At 41.4% G+C, this 19156-nt stretch overlaps 1 protein-coding gene across 4 annotated transcripts; it reads left to right on the top strand.

The window, feature by feature from the left end:
- The first annotated feature begins 9442 nt into the window (after positions 1-9442).
- LOC125231067 (serine protease inhibitor Kazal-type 1-like) lies at positions 9443-12976 on the top strand. 4 transcript variants are annotated; one of them, XM_048136413.1, is made up of 3 exons: positions 9443-10181; positions 11110-11349; positions 11855-12976. In XM_048136413.1, the coding sequence occupies exons 1-2, from the start codon at positions 10166-10168 to the stop codon at positions 11334-11336; spliced, it is 243 nt and encodes an 80-aa protein (XP_047992370.1). In that variant the 5' UTR covers positions 9443-10165; the 3' UTR covers positions 11337-11349; positions 11855-12976. The 4 variants fall into 4 exon arrangements, with proteins under 4 accessions (XP_047992370.1, XP_047992369.1, XP_047992366.1 ...); XM_048136412.1 differs by having other exon boundaries at positions 9445-10181; positions 11110-11345; positions 11852-12976; XM_048136410.1 differs by having other exon boundaries at positions 9461-10181; positions 11852-12976.
- The last annotated feature ends 6180 nt before the right edge of the window (positions 12977-19156 follow it).

Below are 19156 nucleotides of genomic sequence, written 5' to 3'. Positions count from 1 at the left end.
GAGCGATCTCTTCCAGACAACCTAGGTAGTGGAGAATAATAAATGTAATCTTGTAAGTACGAGTAGGTGTACTAAATGTAGACTTAGAGGAAATCTAGCACAAACTATACGCAAAAAAAAGGCAAAAACATTGAAGGCATTTTATCCTAGATTTTAAATTTTTGCTTTTGAAATCCTTCCGAAATCCGATATCGGGATCGGGTCGGATAATGTGATAATTTTATTTATTTATTTAATCTTTATTGAACAAAGAAATACAATGTACAATAGGCGAACTTAATGCCATAAGGCATTCTCTACCAGTCAACCTTTAGGCAAAGCAGAGAATACTTTTAAGGACATAATGCTGTAAGTTTACACAAATATAATACATAATTACTCGTATTAAGTAGGTGTCTACGCAAATTACAATCGGATTAATTAAAAATAAACGTAAACATTATATCTAAAAGCTCTATTATCGATATTTATTGTAAATAACAACGTCTACTCCCTAATGACAACCATCATTAAATAATAGATATTGACACTACCCATTTATTAATATTGAAAGTGAACTATCTTATACCATTGTGTAGGTAAGTAGGCCCTTGACTAAGTTATTGGTTTCATTTGCTCGCATTGTCAATAACAAAATTGGTTTAGGGGTAATTCTCAAAATAGTGGCATCGTACCCTGCCATCACGTTTTTGAATAGAAAGTATGCGAAATATATAATTTTCACATATAATTAAAATTTTCATAAGTAGGCATTAACGTGACACATCGAGGCCAACACATATTTTTTCTATAAATATAATACTTTTGTAAAAAAAAATTAAAGAAGACCGTTTTCTACTGTACCCTGCCTTGTCACAACGCGACACTGCTCAAGTTTTCGCTCTATAGATTATTAAATTGCAGTTTTATGATAATAAAATATCGTTTTTTGTAGAGAATAGACTACTATATTCTTAAATATACGTTGCACGGGATGTTTCGATTACTTTTGAACACTAATTTTCACCTTCAAAGTTTTTCCAGCGATATTTTCTCCATATCCTGTGCGTCCGCGGTATTGCACCTCACTCACACACAGAAAGTCTTATTGAGGCCCTAATATACGTAAAACACGTAGCCAGTATGGTTCTAGCCGCCGGTGTAAAGGTTTGTGTGTGAGGTGCTGCGGTCTTGTGGTTAGAAGTTTTCAAAGTGTGACGTTCGGAGTTTGTAACAGGTATGTCCACTTTATTCTGGCATGATTATTTTAAAATATTAATACGGCAGTTTTTTTACCAATAACATTTTAATGTTGTATTGAAGTATAACTATTTATATTAAAATTATGACAGTTGTATTATCAACAGTTTCGGAGATAATATCTAGTTAATCGGATTTTCACTACACCCTGTGTAACTTTATCCTGCCATCACTCTGCAGGGTAAAGTGACTGTTGACAGGATAAAGAAACACAAGTAAAAAAAAGCTATTTTGACATGGTTTTTACTAACTTGCAATGTATGTATGTATGTATGTTTGTATGTATGTTGAGGTCAAATCTTGCAACCCAATTTGAAGCAGAAATATTCAACCGACTGAGCTGAAATTCTGTATACACGCTGCGGATGACGTTCGCATATAAGCGCCGATATGGTGCATTGGGTCCTTCGATATTGGGCAATAGTCTGCTCAGCGCCGAAGCAGTCCCGACGAGGCTAGGAACCAATTTGATAAAATGTTCCTCGGAGTACCAATTTTGGTTTGAATTTAAGCCCAAGTACTTAATTTGGGGCGTAAGAGGGACCGCCTCACCGCCAACAGGCAAGGCAACATCCCTATCGCTCTTGCATATAGGCATTACAGAACCAGATTGCATTTCGATCGGCGTATAGCGTCAACGATTATCATTTTGGCTAGGTCGGCAGCAATCACTTTCTTCGGGCAGAAGCCAACCTTTCCTTCGAAAACCACGTCATCGGTCGTGGCGAGTAACACCGCAAGCCCAAACAAATTAATGCGCCTAACTGTGAGCTCAGTTACCACTGTGGCTCTCCTTATTATCCTGGTACTTTCTTCCCCTCACGGCTACTATTGTGTCATCGGCATAACAAATGGTGATCATGCGGAGAAGTTGGACTACTCTGATAGCCAAGTCAAAGCCAATGCTCCAGAGCAGGCGCCCAGTACCGACCCCTGTGGAAAACTGTGGGTAGGTTATGATTATTATGAATATGCATGTGGGTAAGAAGAAGAATAAAGAAGTCAGTCTTGATTTGAGCACGTAGTCTCATTGACCTGTCCCTATACGTTTATATGGCGCAGCCGGTAGGAACACCACACTCCATTCGTCTTTCTAGGCATCTTCCTCCTGATTCATTGAGCAGTACTCTATCTGCAAGGTAATGCCCTATGGTGAATGATGATCTTCAAATAGAAAGGCGCATCGTGGAAGCAATGCGCCTATTTTATTACCACATAAGGAAGAAAGCCGAAGTAATTGGCAATGTCAAGAGATACTGCGATAGCTCCCTGCCTTTTCTCTGCTACCAGACCACTGTATTTATGCAGCGCATCAATTGCGTCTATCGCTCCTCCCGGAACCCGATCTCTGATGTTTGGGCACGTGTCTTTCAAAATGCGTGCACAGCAGTAGATGAGACTTACGATGATGCGCTCAACATCGTGCCAGTTTCATCTAGGAGGACAATGGGACGGTATCCTAAGGGACAGTCAGCTGGACTACCCTTTTTTCGAAAGGCACAGTCTGCCCACCTTCCAACGAGAATTTATACCCTCTCGGAGGCAGTCGTCAATGTGGCCACGTAATCTACTTCCAAGATGTTTAAAGAGCCAAGGCACACCGTCCGGCCCTAGAGTGGCCCTCATTTTATTTAAATACTGACCTCATTATCTCGACATCTGTTACCAAGGAGACATCAAGGAGACGAACCAACTCTTCCACTGGGGCAGCCATTGCAGGCATTACATCCACAAGTACAACTCACATTGTGAATCATGATATGTGCTTTGTTGTTTTACAAGACTGTGATTGTAGGTACTTATTTATTTATTCTTTATTGCACATAAAAAAGTACAAAATGGTGTACATAATGCCTTAAGGCATTCTCTACCAGTCAAACACTGCAGGCATCGTGACTGAAAATAATAATCAGATATCACTTACTGTACTTCAACTGTTTTGAATAAAAAATAATGGATATTGTTTAAAAAAATACTTTTTTTTTCCTTTTGTTTCTACTTAAAGAAAAAAATTGAATCCTAACGAAATCATAATAGTCGATATACGTTGAATTATTAGTGGTAAACTTGTTTTTTTATTCAAACTCTCTTTATCCTGCCACGTTTTCCCTGCTACCCTGTCTATTCACTTTCTCCTGTATGTCTAAAATTTCAACTCGCTATAAGTTCTACGTTTTTACGACTATTTCGTTCCCTCCTGCAAATTCCGTATCATTGATGCACTCAAAAACATATTTAAATCCAAAAAGATACAAAAAACCATTTTCACTATCAAAACGATTTTTTTTCATTCACTTTACCCTGACGGTGCCACATTTTTTTGAGAACGAACCAATATAGTTAAGTATGTTGCCTTTTTTACATAAAAATATTTAGCTAGGTACTTACATGAGTTTCTATAGTTTTGACCTAATTATATAGGCATTGGGTACCTATGATTTCATTACCGATATTTTTTTATAATTACAAAAAAAATATGTACTAGGTACTAGGTATGTATTTTTATCTCACACATCACTTGTATAGGTATAGGAATGCATCGATACTTTAATTTATCGATATAAGAAATCACTACTTAAGTACCTAATGTCCTTTCATTCTGCAAAAAAACTCCTAGTTACATATACTTCTATACTTTAAGGTCATAATTATACCTAACTAGCTTTTGCCCGCTGTAGCCTATGTCACTCTCCTCCATCCCTTCAACTATATCCACTTAAAAAATCACGTCAATTCGTTGCTACGTTTTGCCGTGAAAGACGGACAAACAAACAGACACACACACATTCCCATTTGTAATATTAGTATGGATTTATGTAATTTACAGTAATCTGTTGAACAGGAAATATATGAATATAATTAAATTATGAACGTGTCAATCACTGCTAAATATATTTACGTCCGTTCTGCGAAGCCGAACAATATACGGGAATATAAATATAAACAGTATTCGTTGTGATGTTGACTAATCCCAAGAGGTTTTTACTTATTTTATGATTTGTTATGTTATTTGCGAAGAATTCGTCATAATTAGTGGGAACTGGATAGAAAAATATATGGTAATGTACAAGGGGCGTCCCTTGGCACTGTTTAGATAGCTAAGGTTGTCACAATCTTACCTCAGTGCGCATTTATCAGTAGGTAAGTATGTATAGTAACAGATCAATGACCTAGCATCCATGATCCTCGCATTATCTAGGCATGCATAACCCGTATCCTATTACGTATTATAAATGAATGTGGATATTACTCCGCGGCAAATAGGTATCTATTATTTGCTATTATTCTTGTTGAAGATAATCATGATACGGGTAGTCGGGTAGTAGCAATAATAAGTACTATTTAGGACATCTAGAGCTGACAGTGCATTCAGTCAGGTCAGGAGACGCCATGAAATACAATCGTTGACGCTAAACGCCGATCGAAACGCAGTCTGGCTGAGTTTCGCCAAATACAGAAGAGCGATAGAGGGACCTTAGCTATACGACAACGATATTATCGTGAGCGTTTGTGTATTTAGCTACGTATGTACCTATCAACCCATGAGGAATAGGTATTCCTTACTATACTTTGGTTCCGCTCTTTTATTTTTATGACGACTACTCAACACTACTTACACGTACGTACCGCTTACCTTTTCCCTTCGAATTAGATCTACAATAAGGTTACGCTGATTACACCACGTTGTACAAACTATGTTGTACTTACATTCACCGTGTGACGTCACTTTTAAGTAAGCACCAGCAGGTAAACCCGAGACCTCTTTGATGACGTCACTTTCGAAGGAATCAGGAATCACGGCGTTCGTGAGTAAACATCAGTCATGTCGTGCTAGCTTTGAGCCAACAGACTGTGTGTACAAACGATATGAAGACAAGATGAGTACCTACCTAGGTATAGATAGCCTAGATAGGTATGCAAACGGAGATTTCTTGTTTACCACTCCAACTGGTAGAAGCTCTCGTTATAAAGCTAATGAGGAAGTTGCATTTACTTATCAACGTGTGTGGCAAAACCGGCAAAGAAAGTCTGATGAATAACATGAGTTGTTTTATTATATTGCAATTGCTAGCTGTTGGATTAACTTTTATTTAACTATATATATGTGTCGATGACATCCGAAGAATTGCGGATCACAACTGGATGAGACTAGCCCAGGACCGGGACAAGTGGCGTACTAGAAGAGAGGCCTAATATGCTAGCAGTGGGCGATAAAGGGCTGATATGATGATGATGATATATCTATTAAATATCGTAGTAATTTAAATTACGAAGGTAATTAATTTGGATTTGACATTTCATAGTTACCTATTGTTTTCACTTGGTGGCAAAAGTTGTTTCACCCCCGCCCCTTGGAGCCCTCACAACAATCGTAACGCTCAAGATTCCACTTTTAGAAACACTTGCTACGCTTTTCAATTTTGGAATCTCGGGTGTCAGCGGTTAAACAATATTGCCCTTAAAACTATAACTGGGCCATTTTTTCAAAGTTGTCTAGATACCCCACTTTTTTTGTAGCAGCTTTCGATCCTGATAGGAGAAAAAAAATGTCCCAACATTTCCATACATTTTTCAAACCTTCCATTCCGTTACCGCCATACAACATGTATGTAAAAATGGTAACGGAATGGGAAAAAAACTTGGGACACTTTTTTTCTCGTATCAGGATGGATGGAAAGAGCTCGCGATTCTGAGTGGAAGGCACATAAAAATTTCCAAATCCAAAAAAAAAGTAGGGTGGACAAATTTGAAAAAAATTGCCCATCAACTATATTAGATTAGACTGATTATTTAGATAGGCCTATGATCAGCAGTGGGCAATAAAGGACTGATATGATGATGATAGCAGATATAGTCCTTACCGTGTAAGATTTATTGAATGGCGTAATGCCATTTGTTAAGTGTTGCTAAGTGTTTAATTATGACCTGGATGACAATATGAAGTTACGCCATCGTGACTACCGACCCTTATCAGTTCGATGTAAGGATGTCAATAACTTGAGGGCTAGTCACAAACATTTTTCCTTATGTGCAGAGATCTGAAGGGGGCAGCTGCATCATTGCTTACTTACCCAGAAATATAGGTGAGATCATGCATTATGCAAGATCCTATATCGTGGCGACCTACTCCTGTGCTGATGCCGTCAAACAGTTTTCAAAATGGGTAAAAAAATCGGAAACATATTTTTCTTTACTTTAGATGCCTAGGGAAGGAAGATTATTGGACCAGCGCCTTGATTTGACCACTTAAATATTTCAAAATCTAATCGTGCTAGACGGAATCGACTGAGGTGATGATTTTGTTAAATATAATATTTATTAATGTGATGGATTTGATTTTGTTGTTGTGGTCCTAAGGCACGCCAGGTGCACAGTGCCTTCACCAGCTCTCGCCACGCCTTCCTCTCATCGGCCGCTCGTAGCTCATTCTCGGCGGACCGCTTCCATGAATTAGTGTGGTGTTCAGACTTACTGAAATAAAGCTAATATTTCCATATTGAGCCCTCACGGCCAAAAACATTAAAAATGTGTGAAAACCCATTATTCAATCCCGACACGCTGACACGACAATTATCACGACACGACACGACACCGGAACCGGATAATTATTATAATTGTCGCTGAAAAGGGATATTTATCGCGTATTTACCTGTTACTGTATTTTTGGATTCTGTTCCTTTACGTAAACATTGATAAAGAAATACCTTTCCTTAAATAATGACTCACACTTCCGACGTAAAGTAAATTTTCCTTTTCGCCCTCCATTTTAGGGAATCTGCAACTGACGTTCAAGTTAACCTTACGTTTTTTTGCGCTTTTATAAAATATCCAAATATCCTATAAGGTAAACATCGTCACATTTCTTTCGGATAAATTCTCCTTTTACATCGAAGCAGATTTATGAATGATCGATACAAATGTGATATGGGCATCTATCTGAAGAAGTCCAAATACAGTAGGTATTACAGTCACCATCAGAGATATCGGAGCATACCAAGACAATTATTGACTGTACGTCACTGTGCGTACTTTATGAGGTATATAGGCCTCACCTCACTAACCCTAGTCTAGGTAGATCTAGGGTGAAGACTGTGAAGAGGCATCTTCTGGGCGACCTCACTCTATCATAGGCCACGTCTTTGCATTTGGCTAGTCTGTGGCCAAGAGTCAGCCCATTCATAATTTCCGGATCCCGTCTAAGATATACCGACTCTAAGTTTACAAACAGGTGGCGCTGGGGTGAAAATAACGGAGAAACAACTCAATTCATTGAATTACCTGTTGAATAATCTGTAGGAATCTCTTCAAGGGGGTAAGACCCCGCTTATTCATAAACGTTCACTAAAGTTATCAAGCCGCTAAAGTTCGTTTGTCCCTTTCCGACGTATTGGTGTGATAGAAAGGGACAAACGAACTTTATCGCCTTGCTAACTTTAATGAACGTTTTATGAATAAGGGGGTTAATATGTACAAGCAAGTACTCGTGTTAAGTTAAGTTAACCATTATCTCACCTGCTATATCTGCATTATTCCAGTGTAACCGGTCTTGGGTAATAACCACTGCACCAAGCACAGTTTGTTATTTTATTTTACAGCAAATAAGTATTGTAAATATTAGTTTTTAAAGGTAAGTATTTGTTAGGTCACTCAAGATAACTATGCAGTACCTACTTACATTCTTTAACATGCTTAATATGTTACCTAGTATGTGGAATAGGTACAGTCAGCATCTGTTGTATTGAAATTACCTATGCTATATGTAAATAATAGTTATTTGTTATACAAGGGGGCAAAGTAGTATTTTAACGCCGAGTGTGGAATTGAAAAACGAGCAAGTGAAAGGATTCTATAGTTGAACCACGAGCGAAGCGAGTGGTTCGAGAATAGAATCCTGAACTTGCGAGTTTTTTAACACACGAGAAGTAAAATACATTTGCACCCGAGTGTAACACAAAACTTTTCCCCTCACTATAGCGAGGAAACTACAACGCAAAAAATGCGTTTATCACTGCTTCCAGTAGTTCCACAGGTGGTAAATCATCTTTATTACTAGATTCACCTACTTTTATCAATTTTAAAGCAGTTAATTTGACTTTATTCAAGGTCAAATTACTTTACCCACTAGTGGATAAAATGCGTTTTTACCCGCTGGTATTAAAGGACAAAACACGTGTTTCCGAGCTAGTGAGGGGAAAATAAATAAATATTATAGGACATTCTTATACAGATTGACTGAGTCCCGCGGTAAGCTCAAGAAGGCTTGTGTTGCAAGTACTCAGACAACGATATATACAATATAATTACAAATACTTATATACATAGAAAACATCCATGACTCAGGAACAAATATCTGTGCTCGTCACACAAATAAATGCCCTTACCGGGATTCGAACCCAGGACCGCGGCGTAGCAAGCGCTAGGCCAGAACGTATCGTTATTTTAGGGCCGTGAAATAAAAGATTGTATGCGGATTAGATAATTATATTAACTTTATCTTTTACAAGAACACTGGGAAGCAAGTACAGGTTCGTTCGTCAACTTACTTCGGGTCGGTATTTGAAGTACATCATCGGCGAGAGGAAGGCTGCCCGTCTTCGCTGGCTCGGCCATTTGGAGAGGGTGGAAGAGGATCGTGCGGCCACTGAGAAACGGCCGGCCGGTTGGAAGGCCCAGGTACCGATGGACTGACGAGGTCCAGAAAGACCTGTGTGCCCTTCAAGTGACTGCTGGATGGCATCAGATCGCACAGGAAAGGAGCGAATGGCGAAGTCTAGTGTCGGAGGCCAAGATCCACTTCGGGTCGCTGAGCCAGCGAAGTACGTACGTACTTGAAGTCGCTCTAGATGTAAGCAGTAATTATGGGCTTATCGATTTATAGATCACAAAACAGCCCCTTGATTGTATTTTATTTATCGCTACTTATTGCGATAAATTAAATACCTACACCTTTTTTCGCACGTGTGTCGTACTAAGCTCGTCACGACAAAATTGTGAGTGTATTAAAAAAATACGTTGACTTGTAAAGGTATGACTGAACGAATACGTTGAACTCGAAGGTCGACTTTTATTAGTTCAACAACCGAACCGAGCATGACAAACCTACTTCCTTGTTCCTAACCATCAATGTCAGCGAGCATCGACTATAAAAAAAAAATAGGTTAATTCCCAGAGTCCTGAGTACCAGACTACTAGTACCCGCCAAGGGTGTTCCCCGTGACTACCAGAGAGGATGTTTATTTAGTTACCTAAAATTACGGGAATATATTGTAGGGCACACTGAGCAGACTGGGAGATCAACGTCGTAATTGGTCGTAATCACGACAGAAAATTGTTTTTTTTGTTTCAGAAGTTCGCGGTTTTTGTGTTCGTAAAAGTGGCGGTATACTAGATATAGTGGTTGGTAAGAATACGGTAATTACTACTAGAAGGCCGGTCTAGATTTGGGGACTAACTACTCTGACTAGGTACTTTTTGTACCTACTATGTTTGACTTTACTTAACACCTTGCACTAGTCCAGATACAATAGAAAGATTACGCCTATAGGCTTTTAGTGTTCATCAAGGTGTCAACATATCAAAAATCTGCTTAGATCATCTCAAGATAAACTCTAGAAGTACCTACCTAAGCACCTATAGTAAATTTGTAGTTACATAGGTACCTACATATTTACCTACTATAGGTCTACAGATGAGCCTAAGTATAGTAAATAGTTACATACATACAGGCGCATCCAGGCGCGATGATTATGCCACAAAAACAATAGTTAATGTATGCGAATCGTAACGGAAGCGCCGTCGATTTGACGCAGAACATCGCAGTTTTATCAATTAATACGACGTATTCGCGCAATTGCGAATAAAGCGATTAAAGTGAGGTGTATAAAGGGGCGCACGTTGGAGGAAGGACAGACTTGGGTGCTGGAAAATGAAGCTAATATTGGGTAAGTCGAAATGTATTGGGTAATTACTTGTTTTTACAGCGTGGTTTATACATAGTTTTGCTTTTTATTGTTTTTTTTTATAGAAAATGTATATTTTGTACTATCATTTGGGGTCTTTCGGGTGGCTGCTGTTAATAGCCAGTTAGTACTACTACTGACGCGTCATTTAAAAAAAATCGGCCAAGAGCGTGTCGGGCCACGCTCAGTGTAGGGTTCCGTAGTTTTCCGTATTTTTGTCAAAAAACTACTGAACCTAACAAGTTCAAAACAATTTTCCTAGAAAGTCTTTATAAGTTCTACTTTTGTGATTTTTTTCATTTTTTTTAAAGATATGGTTCAAATGTTAGAGGGGGGGGGGACGCACTTTTTTTTCCTTTAGGAGCGATTGTTTCCGAAAATATTAATATTATCAAAAAACGTTCTTAGTAAACCCTTATTCATTTTTAAATACCTATCCAACGATATATCACATGTTGGGGTTGGAATGAAAAAAAATATCAGCCCCCACTTTACATCTAATAAAACATTTTTTTCCATTTTTTATTTTTGCACTTTGTTGGCGTGATTGATATACATATTGGTACCAAATTTCAGCTTTCTAGTGCTAACGGTTACTGAGATTATCCGCGGACGGACGGACGGACAGACAGACATGGCGAAACTATAAGGGTTCCTAGTTGACTACGGAACCCTATAAACACCCTGTATTGATGACAAGTATGAACCCCTACCGATAGCATTTAATAAAAAAGGAAAAGTCGAAACGAGAGGACGTACATATTGGGGACGAATATTGCCTGTTTACTAAACTTTATGAAATTATGGTAGATTTTAGATACTTATAACTCCTTTGCTATCTATTCAAATCTTTGCCAAAATTTTTAGCTTGCTTGATTACACTCATGCAATGTTTTGTTTGGTTCCACAGTGTGCTCGCTTCTCACGGTGTTGGTATCAGCGCACGAGAACTATCCCCCCACCCCCTCTTGCCCCTGCGGGAGGGTCTACATGCCCCTCTGTGCCTCTAACGGGGTGACTTACAACAATATGTGCGAGTTTGAGTGCGCGCACCGACATTTAGCACAGATGGGGTACCATATTGGAGTGATTAGAGAGGGGCGGTGCGAAGAACCGAGTGGATTTTATGAAGTTTAGACTTTATAAGTAGGTAGGTGGAATCTTTTACCAATAATTAAAGAAATCCAGTCTACATTAGAGGCTAGAAATACACCGAGCCAGTAATTTAAGCTTAAAAATTGCCTCCAAAGTTTCGAAGACGTTGTCAAAGAAAATACACAGATTGTGCAGAAATGCAGCTGCAGGTATTGCAGGTGACAAACAATATCTTAATGGCGGTTCCTAAGACTCTTGTAAGTCCAGAATTCAGATTAACTGAACACTGGGCGTTGTGGGGACTGTCTGGTCGCGCCCCATTCACATGGAGCGGTCTCACGCCATCGATTTGTCGATTGCATTGTGCTTCGGTGAGTGCTAGTCCTCACCACTAGCCTTTATTAAACCCCTAGCCCAGGGATATCGTTTGAGCGGGCGCGTCGTGTTCAGTGTGGTGTGGTGTGGAGGAGTTATTCATTCATCTGATCTCAGAGGTAGACTGTCCTAAAATAACAACAACCCGTGATCTTTTCACTAACGAACCATTTCTTTTCCAGTAGTCTCAATACTCCTCTGCCTGCTAAAGCCGTGCCTCAGCCAATCAGGGCAATGGACAGGCTTCGCCGAGAACGAATGCCTCTGCACGACTCAATACGACCCTGTCTGCGGCTCAGACATGCGCCGATATTACAACATATGTACTTATGAGTGCCGGCTCGACTACATAAGGCGGAATGGACTGAACATGATTGATAAAATTGATTGCAAATGGCTGCCGCCACCTTCACCCATTCATTAGTCAGTTTTAAAATTACAGCGGCATAATAAAGATTGTTTACGTTACAAAAGATATGAGTTTTACAAAATCGACCACAGATGTTTAATAAGGAAAGACATATTATAGATCTGCATAGTCAATTGAGTGTCACATCAAAATTGTAGATGGCGCTTGTCAATAGTTTCAGAAGTAGCTAATTCTAAACTATTAGATAGCTCACTAGGTGGCGTTGTGTGTTTTCAATGCACAACGCAGTAGGACACCGTCTGCGGCTCAGATATGCGGCGATACTACAACATTATGTATTTATGAGTGCCGGCTTGAATACATAAGGCAGAATGGACTGAACATGATTGATAAGATTGATTGCAAATGGCTGCCGCCACCTTCACCTATTCATTAGTCATGCAGTTTTAAAGTTACAGAGGCATAATAAAGACTGTTTACCTTACGAAGTTTTGTGTTTTACAATATCAACCACAGATGTTTAAGAAAGACTGAATGAGCAGATCAGATCATTCTTGAATTCAAATGCGTCGACCAAAGACAAGAAAGCACAAAGACTGATAATCTGCATAATATGTTGGTGTATTATAGTAAACTTTAACACACACATACACAGACACACACACACACACACACACACACACACACACACACACACACACACACACACACGCGCACTCCCTTGTATATTACCGTTTTACTTTGGCTTATTTTTCTTTAATTTCTAACTTTTGTATTGGCAACTAATAATGTCTCTTATTACATAATGTTTTAGACATATGGAAGAAATTGATACTTGTAGCACAGGTTCTCCTATTGCAAGTATCAAAGTCTCATGATTTTGTGTATCGTTTAACTATTCTATTGGAAAATAGTTGTTAAGTGATTTAAGACCAATAAATACTTATTATTTGTGCCGTTTGTATATCCGAGGTCTTTATAGAGAGAGTACGTCGTAGACGTCGCATCGGACCGATAGATGGCGCCATCGTTCGTTGTAAGTCGCTCCGGCGTCTCACCGCCGCGATGTTGGTAGTCCCGTTTTTCCCCACCTGCAACACAAGGCCCCCCGCGCCCCGACTCGCCACCAGCCACCCTCATTGTTTCGTCGAACGCCGAAGTGACCGGTTGTCGCGTATTCCGTTCGAACATTTTTACAGCATGGTGTCTCGAAATTAATCTTTTAGTTTCTATTTCCTTGTTATTTCTGGTCAAACCAGAGTTATTCGTGTTTTTATTTAAAAAGTGGCTTATAACGTTTCGGAATTATGAAATTTTTCAATTTCATCCGTCAATTCTTTCTTCCCTTTTAATTTGCGCTCGTTCGTCTTGAATAATGAGATATATTATGCCTCGCTAGCGATCATTATTCGTCTTTCGGGGTTCTCACTATAGAAATGAACGAGCGGTGCTTTATGATTCTACCCACTTTTTTGTAAGAAAGTTCCATGCTGCAAAAATCGTTACCGTTAATCAGTTTTCTTTTTAAACTATTCGCATTTCCGAGACTAAAGTAGGAAGTGTTATCCGCGTATTAAAAGTTTCGCGCGAGAATATAAGCGGTAACGTAGGTAAGTTGCTCCGCCGGGGACCACGTGCTCCGGGGACCACGTGCTTCGCGACCGCGGGCTGCGCGACCTGCGGGCTGCGGCGGCGGCGGCGGCGGCGGGCGCGGTGGAGGAATACCGCGCTCCAAGGAGGTTTGAATTTCTCCGACGAATGGGTGAGCAGATTCATATTATTTTAGAAAGAATTTCCTATTCGGTGCGGAGGCCCCAAGCCACGTGTCGGCGCCGAAACTTACTGTAGCGCTGCGATAGCGCCGCTGACCGCGGCAGTGTTGTCCGCCGCGTCGGCGCCGCCGAGGTTGCGTAGAAGTTGCCTCCTCGTTAACGATGGCCATCTCTGCGGTGCCGCCGAACAACGTTGTGGCCGCCGCATAGGCGTCGCGTGCGACGCTGTAAGTATGTCTGCTGCTGCCCCGACGCGAGCGCCGTGCCGTTAGTGATCAGTCGTCAATACGCAGGCTACCAGCGCGGCCACCTTCTGCTCCCGCCACCAGTATCGGTGGCCGCCACGCTTATGCTGGCGCCTCGATGGTGACGATGCAGAGCGTTCGTCTGCCGTGACAACGCCGCGATCCTGCTGAAGCTGTCCACCAGTATCGGTGGCCGCCACGCTTATGCTGGCGCCTCGATGGTGACGATGCAGAGCGTTCGTCTGCCGTGACAACGCCGCGATCCTGCTGAAGCTGTCCACCAGTATCGGTGGCCGCCACGCTTATGCTGGCGCCTCGATGGTGACGATGCAGAGCGTTCGTCTGCCGTGACAACGCCGCGATCCTGCTGAAGCTGTCCACCAGTATCGCTGGCCGCCACGCTTATGCTGGCGCCTCGATGGTGATGCAGAGCGTGCGTCTGCCTTGACAACGCCGCGAGCCTGCTGAAGCTGTCCACCAATATCGCTGGCCGCCACGCTTATGCTGGCGCCTCGATGGTGATGCAGAGCGTTCGTCTGCCGTGACAACGCCGCGATCCTGCTGACTGTCCACCTGCTGTAGCTGTCCACCAGTATCGCTGGCCGCCACGCTTATGCTGGCGCCTCGATGGTGATGCAGCGAGCTCATCTGCCGTGACAACGCCGCGATCCTGCTGAAACTGTCCACCAGTATCGCTGGCCGCCACGCTTATGCTGGCGCCTCGATGGTGATGTAGAGCGTTCATATGCCGTGACAACGACGCGAGACGCGACCCTGCCGAAGCTGTCCACCAGTATTGCTGGCCGCCACGCTTATGCTGGCGCCTCAGTGGTGATGCGGAGCGTAATACTGTTAACCGCTGCACAGGCGTAATCCTTCTGCTGCGTCTGCCGTGACAACGCCGCAAGCTACTTGAAGTTTTCCACCGGTGTCGTCGGCCGACACGCTCATGCTGGCGCCTTGATGTCGCCTCGATCGCACGAGGTAAGATTGTAGACGCGGCGACCTTCATCGCGCCACCGAGCGCAATACTGCGGCTACCGCGAAGGCGTCGCTAATTTTCCTGCCGCGTTTGCCGTGACGACGCCGCGAACTCTGTTGATGCTGTTCACCGATGTAGCTGACTGCCACGCTTGCGCCGGTGCCTCCCGCGCTGACGGCGGCCACCTCGAGAAGGCCACCGAGCACGATACTGCGTGACGCGACAGGGCATCGAGACGCCTTTCGAGCTGACGACGGCCGTCTCAATCTCACCGCCGAACATAACAGCGTCTGCTGCAGTGACAAGCTGGTAAGATTGCTGATGTGGGCCCTTGGTGCTGCTAGCCGCCACGCTGATAACGCCCGTCGCGCCTAAGATGTCACGCTCACCGCGAACACTGTCTTCCCCTACAATGGTGCCACGACCACGACTATCCAGGCTCCGTCTGCTACGGTATCGTTGCAGACTCTGTTGCTGACCAGGCTGATACTACCCTCCAATGTGACGCCGGGCGCCGCTATCAGCTGACATCCCGTACACTATGGTATCCACTCTTCTCTTTCCAGTTCCCGTGAAGTACGACTGTATTTACACTCTATTTTGACCAAGTACTCCTCCGTCGCCGAAGTGAGAACAGATAAATTCTAAAGATGCAATTCAATTCAATTCAAAATATCTTTATTCATGTAGGCCTAGTTACAAGCTCTTATGAATAGTTCATTACATATATATTATGATCTTAATCTAACCTAATTATCAGAGCAATTTATTGTTGTAAATTATTGTTCATAATAATATTGAGTCTATAATATACAATTTCATATAAAAATAATCGTTAAACAAAAAATATATAATTAGGTATATGTATATATAAAAATACATGTCTAGAATATTTCTAGGAAAAATCCAATGTCCAAAAAAATACAATATTAATTTCATCAACAATAATAATAATAAAAAACGTAAAAATAAGAAACCATTTCGAATAACAATTAATCCCACGTTGTTTTATCATTCATGTAGTCTTGTGTTGTATAATAAGCTTTGGAAATGAGTACACGCTTTACATGATTCTTAAATTTATTAATTGACAAGTCAGTAATATGATTCGGAAGTTTATTATAAAATCGAACACAATTACCCATGAATGATTTTTTAATTTTACAGAGCCGTGTGAAGGGCACCGCGAGTTTATGTTTATTTCTAGTATTTATATTATGTACATCACAGTTTTTCTTAAAATTACAAATGTTTTTATGTACATACATAATATTCTCATAAATATATTGACAATGCACTGTCATTATATTAATGTCCTTAAATTTATCTCTAAGTGAGTCTCTATGGTTCATTTTATATATTGCTCGAATAGCCCTCTTCTGCAGAATAAATATGGTATTTATCTCTGAAGCACTGCCCCAAAGTACAATACCATATGACATAATGCTGTGAAAGTAACTAAAATAAACTAATCGAGCTGTTTTCACGTCTGTTAACTGACGGATCTTGCTCACTGCAAAAGCTGCAGAACTAAGTCTATTCGAGAGGTTAACAATATGGGGACCCCACTGAAGTTTAGAATCTAAAGTTATACCAAGAAAAACTGTACTATCTACCAGTTCTAATTCCTCATCCTTCACAACGACACTTGTTTGCTCATTCCTTACGTTACTATTAGTGACAAACTTAATACATTTAGTCTTTTTTTCATTTAATAATAAATTATTAGCATTGAACCAGTTCACTACTTTAGAGATAGCATTGTTTACATCACTGTGAGCTTGTTGCTGTCGTTTGAGTTTGAAAATAAGTGAGGTGTCGTCTGCAAACAATACTATATCATGGTGGGTCTTTACAAGGAATGGCAAGTCATTTATGTAGATAAGGAACAGGAAAGGCCCCAATATTGATCCCTGTGGTACACCCATAGAGACCAATGACCCAGTTGATCTCTGTCCATTGACATCTACCCTTTGTATTCTACCATTTAAGTAGGACTTGAGTAAATCTAGTGCTGATCCTCTGACTCCATAATAATGTAGTTTCCTGATCAATGTTTCATGACAAACACAGTCGAAGGCCTTAGATAAATCACAAAAGATACCTAAAGCATCTTGTGACTCCTCCCAGGCATCGAAAATATGCTTAATTAGCTCAACACCAGCATCGGTTGTCGAGCGACCCCGTGTGAAGCCAAATTGCTTATTATGCATTAAATTATTAACGTTAAAATGTCGTACTAATTGAGAAAGAACTAATTTTTCAAATATTTTACTGAAAGTTGGCAGCACAGATATTGGTCTAAAGTTAGTGGGGTCAGAGTGGCTGCCGGATTTAAATAAAGGAGTTATTTTGCTATGTTTCATTAGATCAGGAAACTCGCCGCAGTCAACACTGTTGTTGAATATAACTGCTAAGTCAGGCGCTACAATCTCAACTAAGGATTTTACGGCATGGACGGAGACCCCCAGAGGTCACTAGTTTTTTTGACATTAATTGATTTAAATGCCTTTACTATATCTGAGGTACAAACATGTTCAAAATAAAGGTCTCTACAACACTCAGGAACGTTTTCCTCTAATAATGTGACGGCAGATAAGGGTGATGAATTTAAATCCTTAGTTGTGAATGCTGGTATCTCGGTGAAAAATTTTTCGAACTCTGTTGCTACTTCAAAATTGGAATCTATAATTTTGTTATCAATATTCAGTTTAATATCTTTTACTGCGTGTTTCGAGCGACCAGTTTCCACATTAATTACTTTCCACGTTGCTTTAATAATGTCAGAGCTATTTTTTATTTTATTACTAAGATAATTTCGCTTAGCGATATGACAATCTATCTTGAACTTCTTCGAATATTGCTTAACATGTTCTTTAAATTCATCACTCGTATTAAACCGCCGTTCTTCATACAAGGCATACAATGCACGTCTGCATGCTACGTCCTAACGTGGTTTGGACACCCATAGTTGAACGAGGTAAGACGTCAATAACCGGACGAGGAGCCGCACTGCTGCGAGGGTGTCCTGACGATGTTCGCGAGCTATCTAATCGGAGAGGCGCCTCGCGAGAAGACCCTGTGATTCCTGTACATCGCTCATTGTGTAGGTCAAAGACATCTTAAAGGTTTGCGGAATTAAAAAAAAAATCCCTTTCAGAATGTCCAGATCTGAATTCGAGCCAGCGTCCTGCATCCTGAGCGTGCGTCTGTTTACCGGGCGGACACCAAAACCGATCGGCAATCTGGCCGCGGGGGTTCCAAGTACACGATGATTTCCCGGAGGCTTGTGGCGCCCCCTGTCCATTCGAGAGATTAACTTATTCGCCGAGCCTCTAATAAACAAATTGGGAAAAATAAACCTGCTTCGCCTTAGTGAACTTCAGATTCCAGCTCAAAGCGAAAGGGGCCAGGAACTCAGGAGTACTTCAGTAGTTATCATCTGGCTCGACTATACTCAATTAATATAGTGCTTGATTCGATCGTAGAACCTGATTTCATAAATTTCACAACTTTCGTGGTCTACAGAGGAAGGTTGCACCGCTGTAGTTTCCAGCATTACCTCGTACAGCTGCCGATAGCTGTAGGCCAATCGCCCCTGTTTTGCTTGCATCTGCAGCCCGATAAGACCTTCAATAATCGGAACATTGTACGAAGTAAAGCTCTTCCGATGGAGAATAATCTTCAACAGGCGGTGGCGCTGGCGACTGAAGTGACATACAGTCGGATTAAGGTTCGCATAGCACTATATGCTATGCACAGTTCAGTTGTATGTTATGTTATGCTGTACGATGGCAGGACTACATCTCTTCTGTTACGAGTAACTACGACAGTAACTGCTGACTCCAACAGACTGTCGTACGAGGTCAGTATGCACCCCCTGGGAGCCAAGTAAGTGACCTTCGGTGACCTCGCCTTCTTCTGCTTCGCCCGTCATCGTACCTCTTCGTCTGCGAGAGCCCTGCATTACGCCGTACAACGGTACGTATTAAGCCTCCGCCACACATAAAGCGCATTCCGCTTCGCTAACGCTACGCTATCAGCGCGCTGAATGCGCGTGCATTCCGCTCGCGTCCCGCGCGCGTTGCGCTCGCTATCAGCGCTCGTTCGTTCCCGCT

This window comes from Leguminivora glycinivorella, chromosome 11 (assembly GCF_023078275.1).
Source record: "Leguminivora glycinivorella isolate SPB_JAAS2020 chromosome 11, LegGlyc_1.1, whole genome shotgun sequence".
NCBI classification, from domain to species: Eukaryota; Metazoa; Arthropoda; class Insecta; order Lepidoptera; family Tortricidae; genus Leguminivora; species Leguminivora glycinivorella.
This window is presented reverse-complemented; position numbering and strand designations above follow the sequence as displayed.